At 41.6% G+C, this 18,263-nt stretch overlaps 1 protein-coding gene across 2 annotated transcripts; it reads right to left on the bottom strand.

Annotated features, from left to right (window-relative positions):
- Window positions 1-5,208: 5,208 nt before the first annotated feature.
- PDIK1L (PDLIM1 interacting kinase 1 like) lies at window positions 5,209-16,247 on the bottom strand. 2 transcript variants are annotated; one of them, XM_005895871.3, is made up of 3 exons: window positions 16,067-16,247; window positions 13,340-13,641; window positions 5,209-9,446 (listed from the first exon to the last, which is right to left on the bottom strand). In XM_005895871.3, the coding sequence occupies exons 2-3, from the start codon at window positions 13,622-13,624 to the stop codon at window positions 8,706-8,708; spliced, it is 1,026 nt and encodes a 341-aa protein (XP_005895933.1). In that variant the 5' UTR covers window positions 13,625-13,641; window positions 16,067-16,247; the 3' UTR covers window positions 5,209-8,705. The 2 variants fall into 2 exon arrangements, with proteins under 2 accessions (XP_005895933.1, XP_005895934.1); XM_005895872.3 differs by lacking the exon at window positions 16,067-16,247 and adding an exon at window positions 15,575-15,679.
- Window positions 16,248-18,263: the final 2,016 nt, after the last annotated feature.

Raw genomic sequence — 18,263 nt, 5'->3', positions numbered from 1 at the left:
ACGCACTACAACAAAGAGTAGCCCCCACTTGCTGCTGCTGGTGGCGGTTTAGTTGCTAAGTCGTGTTCGACTCTTGTGACCCCATGCAGTGTAACCCGCCAGGCCCCTCTGCCCATGGGATCCTCCAGGCAAGAATCCTGGAGTGGGTTGCCATTTCCTTCTCCAGGGGATCTTCCTGACCCAGGAATTGAACCAGGTCTCCTGCATTGCAGGTGGATTCTTTACAAACTGAGCTACGAGAAAAGCCCATGCAGCACGAAGACCCAGCATAGCCAAAAATAAATAAATAATTATTAAAAAAAAGAAAAGAACGTGTCTTCACAGACCACTGTAGCCTCCACACATGGACATTCCTTTTGGAAGGAATGGAAGATCCAAGTGTCCTCCTCTAGTCACTGCCTGCCAATGCATCTCTCATCAGCTTCAGGAACCCTGTCTGCTAAAATGGAAAAGGCAGGGCCTTAGTCAAGTCTCTGGAGCAGGCTGCTTGGTTTGCGAGCCAGCTGGAGAAGGACCCGAGCACCTGCAGACACAGGTAGCTGTGTTCTGACACGCAGGCCTGCAGAGGAATGGCTGCCTCTACGGAGACAACCAGGCAACTCCAGCCTGCATTGTCTCTGACTCAGCTTTCCAAACACTGTAGTATCCATTCTTTTCCTTTTATTATCCAGAGTTCTCCTGCAGTGGTTCCTTCAGCAACTAGAATAGTGGTTCTTAGTCTTTTGGACCTCTTTAAGAATCTGTTAAAGTTTACAAACCATCAGCTTGGAAAAATGTATACATACATAAAATTTTGCTTACAGTTCTAGGGAATTGGTTGACAATGCTGGAGTTCTTTGTTGGATTCCTGTTTAAGTAGCCTTCTCCTAGAGTAAAATATGGAATAGTGATTTATCTTGTCTGTTTCTCAGAAAACAGTTAAGTTCTACCATGAGGTAGGAGGAGTCTGAGGGCAAAGACAGGGTGGGGTGCTGAAATGGGGCTTATGCTGCTGGCTGGTAGGAGATAAGTGAATCTGAAAGATACTACCCTTTGACTTTGTTTCCTATCCCAAAGCCTGACCAGTGCTCTTTCAATTGCAACATTTTTATCCTATTTTCACATTAGGATCACTAATATTTTAAAAATATTAGTGGGAAGGCCCTGCCTACTGAAATTCTCACTTAATATGAGATGGACCCTAGGCATCAGTTTTTTAAAAAATTTAAATGACTTTACTGGTGTAAAATAATATACATTTAAGTATATAGTTTGGTGAATTCTGATATATGTACCAAACCCATGAAAATACCCATCATCCCCCAAAGTTTCTCTTCTTCTGGAACCCCAATTATATTAATACATGGGCCACTTGATGTCTCACGGCTCACCAATGCTCTGTGCATTTTGTTTTGCTTTCACTATTTTTTTTCTTGCTGCTTCATTTTGTCTAGCTTATGCTGATTTGTCTTCAAGGTCGCTAGTCATCTATAATGTCTAATTTCTGTGTATTTTTTAATCTCAGTAACTATATCTTTCAAAGTTCATTTTCAAATATACATATTCCATTCCTTCTCTCCTTCCCATGCTCATGCTTCCCTCTGCCTTCAAATATACATGCCAAGTGTGTTTGAAATCCTTGTATACTACTCTATCTGCTTTATTTCTGAGGTCTGTTTATACTGGTTCCTGTTTTACACACCTAATGCTTTTTTAAAACTTATTTACCATCGTTATTTATTTATTTATTTTTGGCTGCACTGGGTCTTCATTGCTGCGTGTAGGCTTTCTCTAGTTGTGGCTAGCAGAGGCTGCTCTCTAGCTGCAGTGCACGGGCTTCTCTTGCTACAGAGCACAGGCTCTAGAGAGTGCAGGCTCAGGAGTTTGTGACACCGGGGCTTAGTTGTTCTGAGGTATGTGGGATCTTCCCCTACCAGGGACTGAACCTGTGTCTCCTGCTTTGTAAGGCGGATTCTTAATCACTGGACCACCAAGGAAGCCCCGCCTAGTACCAAGGTCCTCAGCCTCATGTGGCTTGTACAGGGGTATGATTCCTACCACAGTGACCCAGCACAGAGCCCCCCCACCCCCTGACCTGTTCTGCATGTGTAGAGTCTCCCTTTTCACTTCAGACCAACCTGCTCCCCCTTTTCCTCCCTGACAGCTCTGTCTCCTATGGGTTGTCAGCAGTTTCGCTGAGCAGTGGGCTATGTGATTGTTTTCGCACCATGTCTTCATATGAGGGAAACAGTCTGACTTCACTTTGAAGCGATAATGTCTGTAGCCACTGGAAGATAAAATAGTGGTGTGATTATTGAACCAAAGGAACTTATGTTTTGTAACTTGGTTACTTTTATTTTGCATTTTGTTAAAGTATTAAATACTTTTTTCCTGTTTGAAAAAAGAAAAAAAAAGAAGCCCTAATACCTTTTAATTGTATGATTGGGACTTTACATTATTGAGGACTGGAATTTTATGAAGTTTTTTAGGGAAAAAAAAAAATTACCCATTCAAGACATACTTTTAAGCTTGCTAGATCCAGAATACCCTTTCACCTAGGACTAATTTGGCCTTGCTTCCTGATGGATGTACTCCTGTGATGTATTAGGGGAGCTCTCCATTCTGACTGATGGGAGCGGCAATCATCTATGGTCTCGTGAGCTGGGAAGGTTATTCTCTTGACCCTTTCATTCTTCTTGCTCTCAGGTAGTTTCCTCACAAGGATGTACTGATGGTACATCAGTACCATGTTGATTCTGCTGTGCATTTCTACACGCAATATCTCATTTCATCTTTGAGGTATTCTGAGTCACTTATCCGGAGAAGGCAATGGCACCCCACTCCAGTACTCTTGCCTGGAAAATCCTATGGACGGAGGAGCCTGGTAGGCTGCAGTCCATGGGGTCGCTAAGAGTCAGACACGACTGAATGACTTCACTTTCACTTTTCACTTTCATGCATTGGAGAAGGAAATGGCAACCCACTCCAGTGTTCTTGCCTGGAGAATCCCAGGGACGGGGGAGCCTGGTGGGCTGGTCTATGGGGTCACACAGAGTCGGACACGACTGAAGTGACTTAGCAGCAGCAGCAGAGTCACTTATCATCTCTATTTTATACATGTGGGAAGCTATAGATTTGAGAGGTTAGGAAACTCATGAAAGACATACAGCTAGTAACAGAAAGGTAGTGTCTGATTTCCAAGTCTGTGTCTTTTCCCTCTCTGCCTCTGACAACAGCTGTCATGATAGTTTCCAGCTCCAATGCATATTTGTTTATGTAACATCTTTACTTGACTTTCCCTGTGGCTCAGACTGTAAAGAATCCACCTGCCAATGCAGGAGACCTGGGTTTGATCCCTGGTTCGGGAAGACGCCCTGGAGAAGAGCATGGCAACCCACTCCGGTATCCTTGCCTGTTGGATTCCACAGAGGAGCCTGGCAGGCTACAGTCCATGGGGTCGCAAAGAGTTGGACACAATGGAGCAACTTACACACATTAGTATAAGTCACTAGAGAAAAGTGTGAAAATTCTAAGTCCAGCTTGATGAATTTTCACAAAGTAAACACACCCTCGGAGAAGGCAATGGCACCCCACTCCAGTACTCTTGCCTGGAAAATCCCGTGGACTGAGGAGCCTGGTAGGCTGCAGTCCATGGGGTTGCTGAGAGTCGGACACGACTGAGCGACTTACCTTTCACTTTTCACTTTCATCCATCGGAGAAGGAAATGGCAACCCACTCCAGTTTTCTTGCCTGGAGAATCCCAGGGACGGGGGAGCCTGGTGGGCTGCCGTCTATGGGGTCACACAGAGTTAGACACGACTGAAGTGACTTAGCAGCAGCAGCAAACACACCCTGTCTAACCAGCACTCAGGTCAAGAAACAAAGTGGTTCATGCACCCTAGAAATCTCTTCACATATGTCCCACTTTCAACCCAGGAGAAATAACATAGAGGTACTCAGTGGAGCCTATAGCTCAGCCTCCCTTAACTTGGGGTCCATGTAAGCATCTATAAATCTCCCGAAATTACAAGTATTTTCCCAAAGAGAGGATGTAGTGCCTTCATCAGATTCTCCCCAAAAGGGACAAGAATAAAAGCTACCACTGAAGACTGGCTCAGAGGGAATATAACCATTCATTCATTGTATCATCAAAATCAGAACACAGTACCAGCGATAGCTACCAGCTGAGAGTTTAATGTGCCAGGCATTTTATTATCTCTGACCCTTACAAAATTCTGAAATGTAAGTAGTATCACCTCTATTTTACAGATATGGGAACACAGGCTTAGAATGAAGTTACTTGCCCAAGGTCACACATTATTGTGTAGGCATTCGTGAATACTAGTATTTAACATGAATACAGCAAAGGTAACATCTTTACTTGACTTTCCCTGTGGCTCAGACAGTAAAGAATCCACCTGCTACAGCAAAGCCTGCGCTTCCGCAGTGAGACCACGATGCCTTCAGCAATATTAAGTTGCCTAACCTCTGTTCAGAACAAGCTAAGCTTGAAATACCAGGGCTGAACAGGAAATGAAAGAGTGAAGTCTCAAGCCTGGGCAATTTAAAAAAAAACAAAACAATTCTCTTCTAACCAATGACAACTGCAAAAGGGAAAGTGCTGCCTTTAAAAGAGGCACTTTGCCCTCCAAGAGGTGTGGCCTCCAAGAGGTGTGGCTGTTAGGTTTTTCTCTAGTGGGAGTTACTATCAAACCACAAGCCAACTGTCTATCATTACACTGCACTTTGAGAGGACACCAATGATTGGTCGACTAAGAGAGCAATATTTGAATTTTAAGAAAAGACCAAAACAACCTAAGGTCTTTACTTCAGAGAGAAAGATAAAGCTTTGTCAGAAAAAACTCTGAGTCAGCATCAGAGATTAGGCACGAGAAACCCTGTGTTGGGTAAAACCTTGACTTCCCTAACTGGTGTTAAGTTGCTATTAAATTCTTCAAGAAATTAGCCCCCATTTGAAAAGATACGTAAAAACTATGTGAAAACGCTTTGTAAACTGCAAAGGAAATGGCTAGCAAATAGTTTAAAAAAATCCCAAAACTCTAAACATAAAGCAAAATTTACTTGCCTGCAAAGGCTATACCAGGAGGTGGTAGAGTTAGAAGCAGCCACAATTTTGACCCCTACTTTCCTACTCATCACTAGGTCACATGTAGAATTAATGTTTTCTGTCTCTACTTTTCCCTCTGCTATTCCATTGGACCATGAAGTACACTGCATCATCTGTACTTTGTTTATTTTGGAGAAGACATACATAATAGAACCTGTAAAAGAAAAGAATGGCTCAGATGACTTTTTATATACAAAAGAAACCATAGACTCAACTTAAAAGATTGAAAAATTACATTCGCTTAGTATATTTACTACAATTCATTCTGAGTCTGATATGCATCTTCAGCTGAATGAGATAGAAAGAAAAATGAAAAAAAAAATCATTTATTTCAGGCAATCCAAATTCTTCTAATACAGCAAGCTTTAAAATTTTAGAGACCTTGAAATATTGAAAGAAACTCCTATAATTCAGTCATCCTTTCCTCAGTAACAGCTTCTATTATAGAAAGTTTCATTTAATAGATAAGGCTGAAAAAATATTGCTTCAAATTTTATATGCTGTATTTTATATCTATGAAGTAAAGCATTACAGAACTACTCACAGAGCCACCAAAGCAGCAATGTAGAATTTCCAGGGAATTTTTTGTTGAAACGCACTTTATTAAAAAAAAAAAAAGTCATGAACAATAAATTACAATCATTTCCCCCTTTTATAAATTCTTCATAAAATATATTTGACAATTTTAAAAGAAAATTTCAAAAGTTGCTTTTGTTTTTGAAGTGCTGATGACTTATTTTTTGACCATTTTGTCATGCTGGTGAATTATTTGTAGCTGCTACAATAGTTTGATTGATAAACATTTTACAGTTAAAAACAACAACAACAACAACAAAGAGGAAAAAACAGACCAGCAGAAAGAACTATTCAGTGTGCTATTTATCTGACACTTAACACTTACTTCATCATAGTGACAAAGTATCCCTTAGCACCAAAAAACTACAGGAACCCCATCCTTCTAAGTGACAACTAGTGCAAAATAACATTCTAGGAACTAACTGTACAATCCCATTGTTTTAACTGGCCACAGCTGCCTATAAGCTTATTTGAAATATTTGGTCTTTTTTCAATTAAGACAAATTTCATAAAACACTATAAACCATGGCAAGAGACTCTATGAGGAACAACAGTTTATTGAGTACCTATTATGGGCAAGGCACTGTGCACAGACTCTTGCTTTCATTTTTCCTCTAAGCAATATCCAGGAATTTCCAAGTATCACTTTATTTCTTACTCCTTGCTGGAAAAGCCCATGGCTACATGCCATTTTTAAATTGTCATTTTATCAACTGATCTTTAGTGCTGAGCACACAGTAGGTACTTAATAAATACCTCCTGACTGAAAGAATGAAGACAAAGAATTTACTATCATTTTTCTTGGTATCATAGGCTATTTAGAATACAGGGACTTAAGAAAATTTCAGAAGAATCTTCCTGATCGCCTCACATCCTTACCGCCAATGAAAGGAATACTTCCACTTCACAGGTAAATTAAAATAGTTTTCAAAATAAATTATAATTGTTAACTATTTTAAATGAGGTGGGACCAAAAGCTATCTACTTAGGAAACCATGACATGTAGCTATTTGAAGAGCAAATGAAGCATTGGCATACCATCACCTAAGTCATCATGAATCTCTGCTGAAGTGCCATGTTATTGATAAAACATTGTAATGCTTTTCTACTTCCAGTAACTCAATCTACTTGGCCAGATCTGTGTTCTACTAATTTGGTGATCCAAAGGGTCAATTATCATGAAGTTTCAGTGTATTTCCACCTCCAATTTTGAAAATAATTCTTATAATTATTAGCTTGGAAGTAATGTTAAAAGTACATCTTTTTTTTCATTTAAGAGGTTTTAAGTAAAACCTTTTCAGTCTAAATTTTAAACTTCACACCAAGTAATGCATAGTTCAGAAATTTTATGTACTCCAATTTTTTGTGCTTTTTCACCTTTTATAGTCCCCTGAACACATTTTAAATAAGGAAAAAATTATGGTAGGAATATTCCAAAAATTGTGGAATTTCAAAAAAACTGAGGAGACTATGTGAACTATCAATGATTTCAATATTCTAATACCTTTAAACTTTTTTTACTTTTGACCAAAGATTCTAGTGCTTTATAAAGATTAACCTATATACAAATGGTCTTAAAGTATTAACAACCTTAAAGGCTAATGATCTGTTTTAGGAAAACTTTCTTCCTTTAGATTTGAACTATCTGCATTTATAGGAAAAAAAAACAAAACAAAACTGGAGACAACCATATGGGGTTAAAAATCAAACTGACCTCAAGAAGAAGAATGGTCTCAAGAAGAATAATGGTCTATTGGTTCTTCACATAGACCATACCAAGTGATTGTATAAAACTGATAACCTCTCTGTTTGAAAGACATAACTGATGCCACAGTATTTTACCCATTTGCCAAACTGTATAGGTATCACCTCCCACCTTAGAAAAAGGTGGTCAACACTGAATACAACCATATCACTACCATTACTGTGTCAAATTAGACAAGCGAAAACAGCATTAGGGCCAAAATGAAAGGAATTCCAGTGATTAAACATGAGACCATATTAGAGCAGGCAATGAAAGGGTAGAACTCATTTGGTTTCTTCAGCTTTACGCTGAGGCTTAGACAAAGTCTTGAAAATAAAAAGTTAATATATATCAATTACTATAGTTTATATACAGCAAAGTTTTCAGAAACAGCAGAATTCTGTGTTCAGACTTATATTAGATTGCAGATGCTCAAGTGCAGTCATGTTCCAATGCAGTGGTTTAATTGGTTAATTAAATGCTTGGTTACCTAAAACCTGTACCACATTGATTGCATGGCTAATTCAACTCCTGCAGCTATAGGGCTCTGGAGAGCTCAAACAAACTTCAGCAGCTTTGGATCACTTACTTTCACTTACATTTAGCCAGATAATTTTGGACTCTCCAAAATGATGTCTTAAAAAAAGCTGTATAACATTATAAAAATAAAAACTTAGTATGATTTCATTAGAGGGAGGGACAGGGTAGGAAGAGGGAAGGTTCTTTTATTTTTCATTACTGATTTCACCAGCAAATCTCAAAAAATCCAAACCTACATCAAATAATTTAAACAGAAGTGGCATTTTTTTTTCATATGGAATGCAAAATGCACACATTCACATACTTACATATACATAAATATATACATATATGTTTCCTTTACAAAGCTTCAAAGGTTGCATTACCAGCATGCAAACCTTTTTTTCCATGGAAATTCCTAATACTGACAAGGAATGTCTAAAATACTTAGAGACATATTTCCAGAAAACTGGACTCTTCTTTTCTTGGCTCTTATAGAGAATTTTCCTGCCAAACTTCTACCAATGATCATTTAAAAAAATTTACATCCACATTGGTAATACACTTTTAAAACATATTAATAGAATGGCCAGCTTGGACTTAAGAAAAATGAGGAAAAAAAAAAAATCCCACAATAAAATCTAAACCCTTAAAAGGTGGAGTTTAGCTTTTTATATTCTTTTTCAGCCACATTATGTTGCATCACTGTTAAAACAGAAGCAGCATATCATCCAAGATATTTGCAAATAATATATGTGTCACGTTTCCCAGCTGTTATCTTTAAATGCAATTTGTACTAATCTGAGTTCTAGTTCAAAAGCATCTGGACGATCCTGAGGGTTTGCAGCCAGCATTTCCTTAATCAGTTGTTTCATTCGCCCATTCATAGATTTTTTCTTCACAGGAATGAGAAGTTCCATTTTGGGATTTTCCAGAAGTGCCTCCCCAACAGGCACAATCTCAGTTCCTTGTTTTACATAACTCCCCAAGAGTTCCTTCTTTGTCTCTGTGTCTATGAAGGTGATCCTTTCCAGCATTGCCCAGATGATAATCCCCAGAGCAAAGATGTCAGCTTTTGCTGTATAATGTCCCTCCCACACTTCAGGAGCCATGTAGAAATCTGTTCCACAAGCTGTAGAAAGGAAACACTTGTTTACACTGACAGGTTCTTCTGGATTCTGCCCAGATGCTGAACAAACTTTACTTAGACCAAAATCAGCCACTTTCAGTGTAGGTTCCAAGTCACTGGTATCCAACCTGCTTTGAGAAATCAGGATGTTATCAGGCTTCAGATCTCGATGGATGATCTGGTTTTTATGCAAGAAAGCCAGGGCACTGCTCAGCTGAAGCATGAAGCTGGTGTTAGTTTTACGATTGGGTTTCCTGGACAACAGATACTCATTCATATCTCCTCCATCACAAAAATCCATCACAAACCACAAGTAATAGGCGCTTCTGGGATCAAAGGCAATTTCTCCTTTTAGTGAAGTCTCTACAAGCTATAAGAAAGAAAAAAACAGATTATAATCATCTGCATGGTTTATATAATTCAGCTATAGAGAAACAGTCACTGGTTGAATTAGTCTCTAATTTTAATTGGAAATTCCACAAATATTTTATTTGTTTAGTGCTTTCATATGTGCATTTTATTTTAAACTTTAGTACTTCAAACTGTCACTTTGTCCCTAATAAAAATACACCAAATTTCTAAGTCAAGAGGTAAAAACTTCATTAAAAATAGTTATATTTTGAGAAGTGTTCAACTCCTTGTACATTTGCTGCATGTGTCAATGGAGCTGAATTCTAACTGGCTAGCTAATAGCTTCCTGAAAAGATCAAAGTTTCAGCACCTAGATCTGGTAGATTGCCAACCGGGGTATAAACATCAGTTAGGACATTCTACTCCATGAAACTGCCTGAAATCTACTTCTCGCTTATTGCACTTACACTATCAACATAATCTGTGAAACTAAGAGAAAATTATGAAGGAACAACCAGTTGTTACAGAAATAAAGTGCTCCTGTAGTCACTGATAAAACTAAAGACTGACATCATTATTGTAAGAACTTCTATAAGCAGAATGCAAATATGAAGGCTATCTCTATCAATAGATGGCTTCTAAAAACCAATTTATAAAAATCACATATGCATTTTGATATGAAAATTCAAAACTGAGCTTGTATATTTGATACAAGCTGAAAATCTAGAATAAAGCACTGTTTTACTTATATCATTATCTAATTATAACTCCCTTACCACCTGAAATTCAATAATCTCAATTACTTCACTGAACATGAACTATCATTTTCAATTACAGTGCTTTGAAAGCATTTGTCCTATGGTGTCCTTTTCAGGCTCACAGGCTGAACAGAAACTCAGTAGGGAAGGTGAAGAGTTGTTGAAGAGTGAGTGATCTGCTATAAATCTACTAGTATTTCCTTTTGTCTTTTCGGTGGGCAGAGGCAAAGAACACCTCTCCATGCTGTCTCCCCCACAGCAGCCATAACTGCAATGGTCTGCAGAAGTCTTCTTTGCATGCGTTTTCTTTGTTGCATGTGTTTGCCACTGAGACAGAAAATGAAAGAACAGAAAGGTCCAGATCACACAATTATTTACCAGGTGCACTGTTACTAAATATGCTCAGATTAAAGATGAGCATCATCACTCTTCCGTCATGTCCTCTTTTCATTCTCAAAAGCAAAATTCCTAAATAGCTTTCAGCAATGCAGAGTTCCAGCATTCAAATAATGGTTTAGAGTAAAGCCAGATAGTAGATATTTTAGGCTTGACAAGCCACATAAGGTCTCTGTTCCATAGTCTTCTTCTTAAAAAAAAAAAAAAAACTCTTAAAAAATGTAAAAACTATTTTTAGTATCCAGGCCATACAAAAACAGGCCGAGGGCTATAGTTTGAGGGCCCCTGGTTGAGAGCTACAGAAAGACAGAGCCCAATCTGCTTACTGTCATGTGCAGAAGATGGCAGCCATTGGCTGTCTTGCCTAAAGTCCTTTAACAGCGTCCCTGTTCTCTTAGGCTATAGTCTAAGCTCTTTAACATGGGCTGTGGGACCCTGTACACTCTCACCCTGCTGACTTTTCCAGTCTCAACTAAAACAACTCTCCTTGCACACTGCAGTCTTTTTATCTTCTTTCAGTTCTTAGAATGCTTCCTGCCTTTTGCTTCTAAACATTTGTATGTACAGTTCGTTCTGCCTGGGAAGTTTTCTCATTCACTCACCTGGCTAATTCCTCTTTACCTTGCAAGTTTCGGTTGAAACAGTTCATAATTCCTGAACTCCAGGATTATGTCAGGTTGCCTACTACATGCACCTACATCATCCCGTACTTTTCATTCATGACACTCATGATAAGTATACATATTGGCCATAAAGTTTCTATGCATAAGATGTGTCCTCTGTTAACTGTTTGTTTTATATTTCTTCTAGGTAAGGTTTTTAGCTATCAGGAACTGACTGAATGATTCCAACTGAGAACAAGAAAGATATCTAGAAAAACATGGAGGAAAAAAAATGTAGAGAATAGTGAAGACCATATGTAGAGACTCTGTCGTCACACTATAGATTTGTTTGGTTTTACCACGTGTAAATATTGGTTGTCTTCACTAGTGTAAATTTAGAGAGGGCACTTGTTAATGTGTTGGTGAATGTCTGGTTAACTAAATAAATCTGTAGAAAATATAATTTTATTAGAGTTGCTTACGACTGAGTTCTTCCTATATGCCAAGTACTGTGTCTGCATCACATCTTACTTTGACAAGTCCCATGGAAGGTAGAAATTATTATTCCTTACGTTTGAAGATACAGATGCTGGGAAAAGATGGGTTGTTTATCCAAGGTCATACAGCTAGCAAAAAATGCCATAAGTCAAACACAGATCTATCAGGCCTTAAAAAGATGAAATAGATTACTAAACAAAAAGGTACTTTAGATTAAAAAAAAAAAAATCACCAAATCAAGGCTTTACATCTTAAAGCCTTGAGAGATTAGCTAGCTAATACCTAGTTATTATAGTAGTTGCTCCATCTGGACTCAAGGATATCATCAGCACTAAGCCATATGTTTAAATATCCTCGCATTTATAGTTCAATTATGCATTTTAGTCTCCAAAATTCAAGGCAAAGTCCAGCAAGGTTCTAGCTACTTTTATGTGGAATGCGGTAAGAATGTTTCCAATTTTTTTTATCATTGTAACTTATCTAATAAGCACTTCTAGATGAATACAAAGTAAAACAAATAAAGACTAAATAGTTATGTTTATATTCCCTATCTTGAGAGAAATTAGGTTCTCAAGGCTGCTATTTTTTCACCATACAATGAAAGTTTAGTTTTTTAATTACATAGAATAATGTGTTTGTTCTGTTGTTCCTAGAACAAAAGCTTTTGCTGTTTTAAAACAGCCTTTTGTACCCTAATGGTAAATTCTGAATTTAGAAACACTCGTGGAAAGTTGTTCATGTTCCAAGAATTACTGGACTTAAGAAATTTTGCTCTGGCCTTTAACTAGCTATGTCTGAAGTATATTTTCTCTTCAAATACAGACCTACTAGAGATTTTGATCTATGGCAGAAATCAACCTTAAAAAAAAATCACACTTTCTGTTTTCCTATATTAATGCTTTCCCCAAGTCTACAGAAGAGTAACCTGGAGGCAAAAGGGTAATCTAGAGGTTATAGGGCACAAGTTTTAGCTGCCAGATAGTCCTACATTTAGCTCCCAATTCTGCCACTTGCTATGTGATTCTGGATCAATTCATTATCTATTCTAAGCCTCAGTTTCTTCATTTATAACGATGATAATAATAGCACATTTCTGACAGGACTGTTCTGAGCAGAGTATGGAATGAGTAGGAAGCCAAATGTTAAGTCGTTGGTAACATTCAGGTGCTAAGCCACAAACTCCATGAAAATTCAATGGAATTGCATGGTTAGGATCTTAAACAACCTTCTAAAACATGAATATGAGTTCATGTCAGTGATAAAGAAAAGCCCAATTACCTATGGGTACTGCTACTGGTTGTAGAGTTTTCCCTTTTCTTCTGTCTTCAGTTCCAAAAAAACTGATTTCAAATAAGTGAACTAATTAGACTCTAGTCTCAATCACCTCTCTAGTTCCTATGCTGTCCCATTCCTATGCAGATTGGCAAGTATCGTGGCATAACAGGTGGCTTATGTTATTTTTAGGTATTTGCATCACAGGTTTAAATAAAACCTTGTTTTAGAGGAAACATCTACTCAGTTCTTGGCAGACCCCTATCTATTCCTAACGACATAAACACCTGCACTTAAAGTAGAAGTTCATCTGACTCTTTCATTCCTCTCACTGCTGACCAATGCTACCTTCAAATCATTTCTATTTCCCATTCAACCACACATACCTGTAAATAAAGGGAAGAATTAGAGCCGTGGGACATCTTTTGCACCATCCCATCTTTTTGTAGGATGCATTCCTCCAAGTGAATCACATTTGGATGTTGGCTCTTGATACTGCTTAGTGCCCAGAACTCACGCAGGGCTAGTTCAACGTTTTCAGGTGCATGGCATCGAATTTTCTTCACTGCCACCCGTGCAGAGGTCTTTCTGATGACTGCTTCATATACAACACCGTAACTACCTCGGCCTACCTCCCGTATTAGATCGTACTTTGGCTGGCTACTCACCATCTTCAAGGTCAAGGTTTCTGGAAAAATGAACAAAGTGCTCTGTTGAAATTAAGTATACCTACTGGCTTGAATTTCTTCTTATGAACGATTTAGTAGTTATCATCTGTCTCACTGTCTGCAGTGCTTGAACAATATTTGCTATACACTGGGCAAATGTAAATATTTTAATAATAGTAACACTACTATTTAATAATAGTAACAGTAATGTGGTACTTACCATGTATCAGAAACTGTCCCAAGCACTTTATATATTAAGCTCATTTAATCCTCACAACAACATTATGAGGTAGAAACTGAGCATAATAGCTCATTTTGTAGATGAAAAAAACTAAAGCACAGAGTTTAAGCAACATGCCCAAGGTCAAACAGCAAGTAACTGGTGAACCTGGGATTTGAAACCAGGCCATCATGCTCTGACAACCTCTTACATGAACTGCTTCAAAACACCACTGCTAAAGATAAAACAAAAAGTTCATATTCTTATTTACTGATCATGAAAAAACAATCAAAACTCCTGCTTCCCCTGAAAACTGATACATATAAAAGTTCCTAAAAAATGGCAAAACTCAGTTAGAAACACAAACACCTGGCTTAGGCTTAGATACTGAGACTGCACACAAGTAAAAATGAGTAGTTATTTTTCTTTTTTAAAAGTAAATGATCAAACTACACATATTCCTATTTTAATTTTATTTCCTTATTTCTTGCAAATAAAGTTTGTGGAGAAAAATGTTCCTTTACAGATAAACTAAGTTACTTAGAATATGGTTATTGCTCTTCTTGTTTCAACAACAGCTATTTAGATCTAGGACATTTTTGCCAATGAAAACTCTCCTGCATATTAAGAGGTTCTCTGGCAGAGTTCTTTGGAATTCAACTTGATAAATCATTTAAAGGCAAGGGCAAAGAAAGGCCTTGCGTGGAAACACGTGTTGAATTAAGAGTTTGAAGAGTGCCTGCTCATTCTCCGAAGACTGTCAAAATTCTAATAAGCTTCAGGAACCAATTCTCATTTGTAGAATGCCAGCATGGGCAAGAAAAGTTACCTGAGATTGTACAATTTTTATAGTGTACGGTTTAGGGGAACACAAAGCGACCGACAAATAGAGCCTGTCAAGTTGGGACCAGTCATTTTCAGTCGATAGAACAGATTTAATAAAGAAAATGAAAGCTTCTTAGATTGCTTTTAGTCCCACTTCCTCTAACTGGACACCGGTCTTCAAATTCCTACAGTATTTCCGAGCGTCGGATTTCCTGCCACAGAATTCTCTGCCCCAGCTACACAGTGGACATTCGTTCCTGTCCTCCGTGGATCGCCAATTCCTAACCTTCTCAAAGTGGTTCGTGCCTTGAAAGCTGCCCCATACCCCCCTGACTACGTGGGAAGGAGGGTGTTTGTGAAGTCTTTGAGATCCTGGGGCAAAACACAGCGCGGTGATGCACACCGTGCGAGCCTCGGGAACTCGGGACGGCATCCCCCCGGGCCCTCGCGCCTCCACCCGGCGCTCGGACACTGGCCGGCCCGGCTGTACACCTGCTGGCGCCCGGGAAGGGCCAGTCCTGGGCAGAGGTGTAGCCCGACGCGGCGGCCCAGGGCCCCGCTCATTGGCCAAGTATCAGGCCCTCCCCCTCTTCGGCGGCTTCCAGAGAAAACCCGGAGGGGATCCTCTCAGGGCCCTTCACCCGGAGGAGGCAGTCCTGCAGTTGTCCCGACTCCTCCGGGTCGGCGGCTAAGGCCGGGGCCTGGGGAGGAGGCCACGGGGCAGAAGAGGAGGCCGCGGCTGGGGCCGGTGGCCTGAGGGGTGCGGGCCGGAGGCCTGAGGCGCGCGGGGCCTTCCCTGGGACGACTCCGCTGACAGCTCAGTGACAGGCCGCCTGGGGCGGGAGGCACGTGCAGGGCCCTCGGATCTGCAGCAGGGCCTCTCAGCCGAGCCGAGGGGCCAGATTTACCTCAGGGTAGCCGCCGCCGCTTCTCTCTCTCACGGGCTCTGCAGGCCGCCATTATCGGGGAGCTCGCGCCTCCGCTGCCGCGGCCTCCAGTCAGAGGCCGGCGCGCGCCCCCGTGGTGCGCGCGGACACACCCCCTTACGCCTCGCGGCCCCGCCCCCCTCCGGCTTTCCGTAGCGCGACCCGGGACGCCGAGCGCTGGTCCCGCGGGGCGCGCGCCTGGCGCTCCGCTGGCTTCCCGACTCCCTTGGCTTTCAGGAGCCGGGGGGAGTCGCGGAAGGGGGTTGCGCGCTCTGGAATGCACCACTCGTGCCTCCTCCCCGCGGGGGTGACCGGGAGCGGCAAGGCCACTCCACGCCCGGGGGCTCGGTCGCTCTCCAGCCGCAGCGGGTGCCTGCGGCGGGAGTGATTCCTCAGCCTCAGGTCCGGGCTGAGGGAAGTTCGCGCGCCTGGCGCGCCTCCCCTCCCCCGCTCCGCCCCCATTTCTGACTTTACCGAGCTGCGGGAAGGTGTGCGGGGTAGCTGGGGCGGAAGGCCTGGGGCATCTTCTTACGCGCCGGGCTGGGATGCCTGCGGGACGCGGGCCTCTTCCGGGGCCCCGCGGGGAAGCACGGCCCGAGCTGGGAGGCCTGGCGTCCGCCCCGCCGGCAGGGAGGCTGCACCTTTTGTCAGAGACACTGAGCCATATTTGCGCGCTGTGCAGTTGCCGAGGCGGCGGTAGCGCGGGGCTGGGTGCGATCATCTGGGAAGACGCGGTCCCCTGCCCCGCCGGCGCGGTGGTATCTCCCTTAAAGAACCCGGCGCCTCATTGTTCCGAGGCTCTGCAGCCGGGATACGGGGGCCACTTGCCCCCGGCGTGGAGGAAGGAGCCGCGGCCTCCGCGCACGCCCTGCCTGGCCGCGGCACCCGCGGGCTGCACGTGGAGAGTCGGGACACCCCCCCCACCCCCACCCCAACCCCTGGCCTTGCGCGGCTAGCGGCAGAAGTCTGGGCCGGCCTGGACCGAGATTAACAGCGAGGACGGCCGTGCAAGTGGCCCGACGGTCAGCCTGAGTCACTGGGGCCCCGGACTGCCGTTGGCCAGATGCAGGCCCGCGTTCACCAGACAGCCAACTCTGGACTGTCAGTTGCTCAAAGACCCGGACCGATCGGTCATTCAGTTAGTGTTTCGCGGATCAGTAAGCAACCGCCAGAATCGTCCATTCCTTCTTCACGGATTTAATCCCCACCTAGTGTTTGTTCCTCCTCCCAGTGCTGTATAAGGCGTGATGCGCAAAGAATCCCTGTTAACTGCTCTCAAGGGTCAACCAATTACCCATTTTATTTTCTGTCCTCCATTTGTGGGCCTCCCGAATGTCTGGGATTGGGTTAGATCTTTAAATGATCTTTCTTACTCCTAAAGAAACTCCACAAGGGAAGGGCTTATTACTAACCCTATTTTTACAGGTAAGGACGCAGACCTTTGCATTCTTTGATGGAAAGGTGTTTTTTTTTTTTTGAGGGGGCACTTGCCTTGAATACCCACTCCCCTGGTGTAAATTCTCCTACTTATCCTGACCAAAAACAAAAAAAACAAACCGAAACCTTGCTCTGTAATCTGTTCGATTTTTGCCCTGCACGTCATTTACCAGTCTTCGGCTGTCTACTAGGACTACTGATATATTCTAAGGTTTGGTTTCTGCCCTTGAGAGGAAAAGTTGAGGGCTCTGTGTAGATAGCTGACTACCTGTGTGGGTAATTGATCAGAATCAGGAGTGGTGTCTCTGGCCGAGGAAACGTTATTTTTTGTTTATCTTAGTCACTAAATACAAGAATCCCTCCTCTCAAGGTGGTTGCAGAACTTGAAATCCACTCCCATAATTCAAAAGTTATGAAACTGACTCTAAAGCCTGTGAGGTGGACGTTTTAGTAATTTGGGGTGTCCTCTTTAGGAAAAAGATTACAGAATGGGCCTGTGAATACAGTGGTGGGGCCTTGGAAAGTATCTCTGTAAGTGATGGACTCTGAAGCTTAAGCTTCAGAATAAAGATTACATTATGTGCTGTGCTAAGTCGCTTCAGTTGTGTCTAACTCTGCGACACAATGGACTGTAGCACTGCAGGCTCCTCTGTCCATGGAATTCTCCAGGCAAGAATACTGAAGTGAATTGCCTTGCCCTCCTCCAGGTGATCTTCCTGCATTGGCAGGTGGGTTCTTTACCCCTAGGGCCACCTGGGAAGCACCGTAGATTACCACATGTTACTATATTTGCCCAGAAGCCTTCTACGAGACTCAGAGTTTCTGGGGACAGGAGGCTTGTCTGTGATTTATCTACCCACTGTGATTTATTTATCCACTGTCTGATATCACACCAAAATACTCCTGTGGATAGATAGCATTGTCATACACTGCTTGTGGGAAGGCAAAATGATGTAATTTCTAATTAAGGACATTTGGCAATCTATAGCCACGTTACCTATGTATTTACTCTTTCACCCAGTAAACTTATGTCAAGGCTAAACTTTAAGGAGTCTATCCTAGTGATATATTGGCAAAATACAAAAAGCTCTATGCACAAGGCTATTCATTATGGCATTAAAAAAAAAACTATGGCATTATTTTCAATGGCAAAAGATTGGAAACTGCTCATGTGTCAATTAACTAGCTGAATAAATTACCATACAAATACAGGATGAAGTGCTATGCAGCTGTA

Source organism: Bos mutus, chromosome 2 (genome assembly GCF_027580195.1).
Source record: "Bos mutus isolate GX-2022 chromosome 2, NWIPB_WYAK_1.1, whole genome shotgun sequence".
NCBI classification, from domain to species: Eukaryota; Metazoa; Chordata; class Mammalia; order Artiodactyla; family Bovidae; genus Bos; species Bos mutus.
Note: the sequence above shows the minus strand (reverse complement) of the source record. Positions and strands in the feature narration are given on the sequence as shown.

What these genes read in the sequence shown, in the direction of transcription:
- PDIK1L (XM_005895871.3), bottom strand. Translation starts at nt 13,624, where the DNA reads ATGGTGAGTAGCCAGCCAAAGTACGATCTAATACGGGAGGTAGGCCGA. An exon ending in ATTCTTCCCTTTATTTACAG is followed by an intron (nt 9,447 to 13,339) that starts GTATGTGTGGTT and finishes TCTTTCTTATAG; the next exon opens with CTTGTAGAGACTTCACTAAA.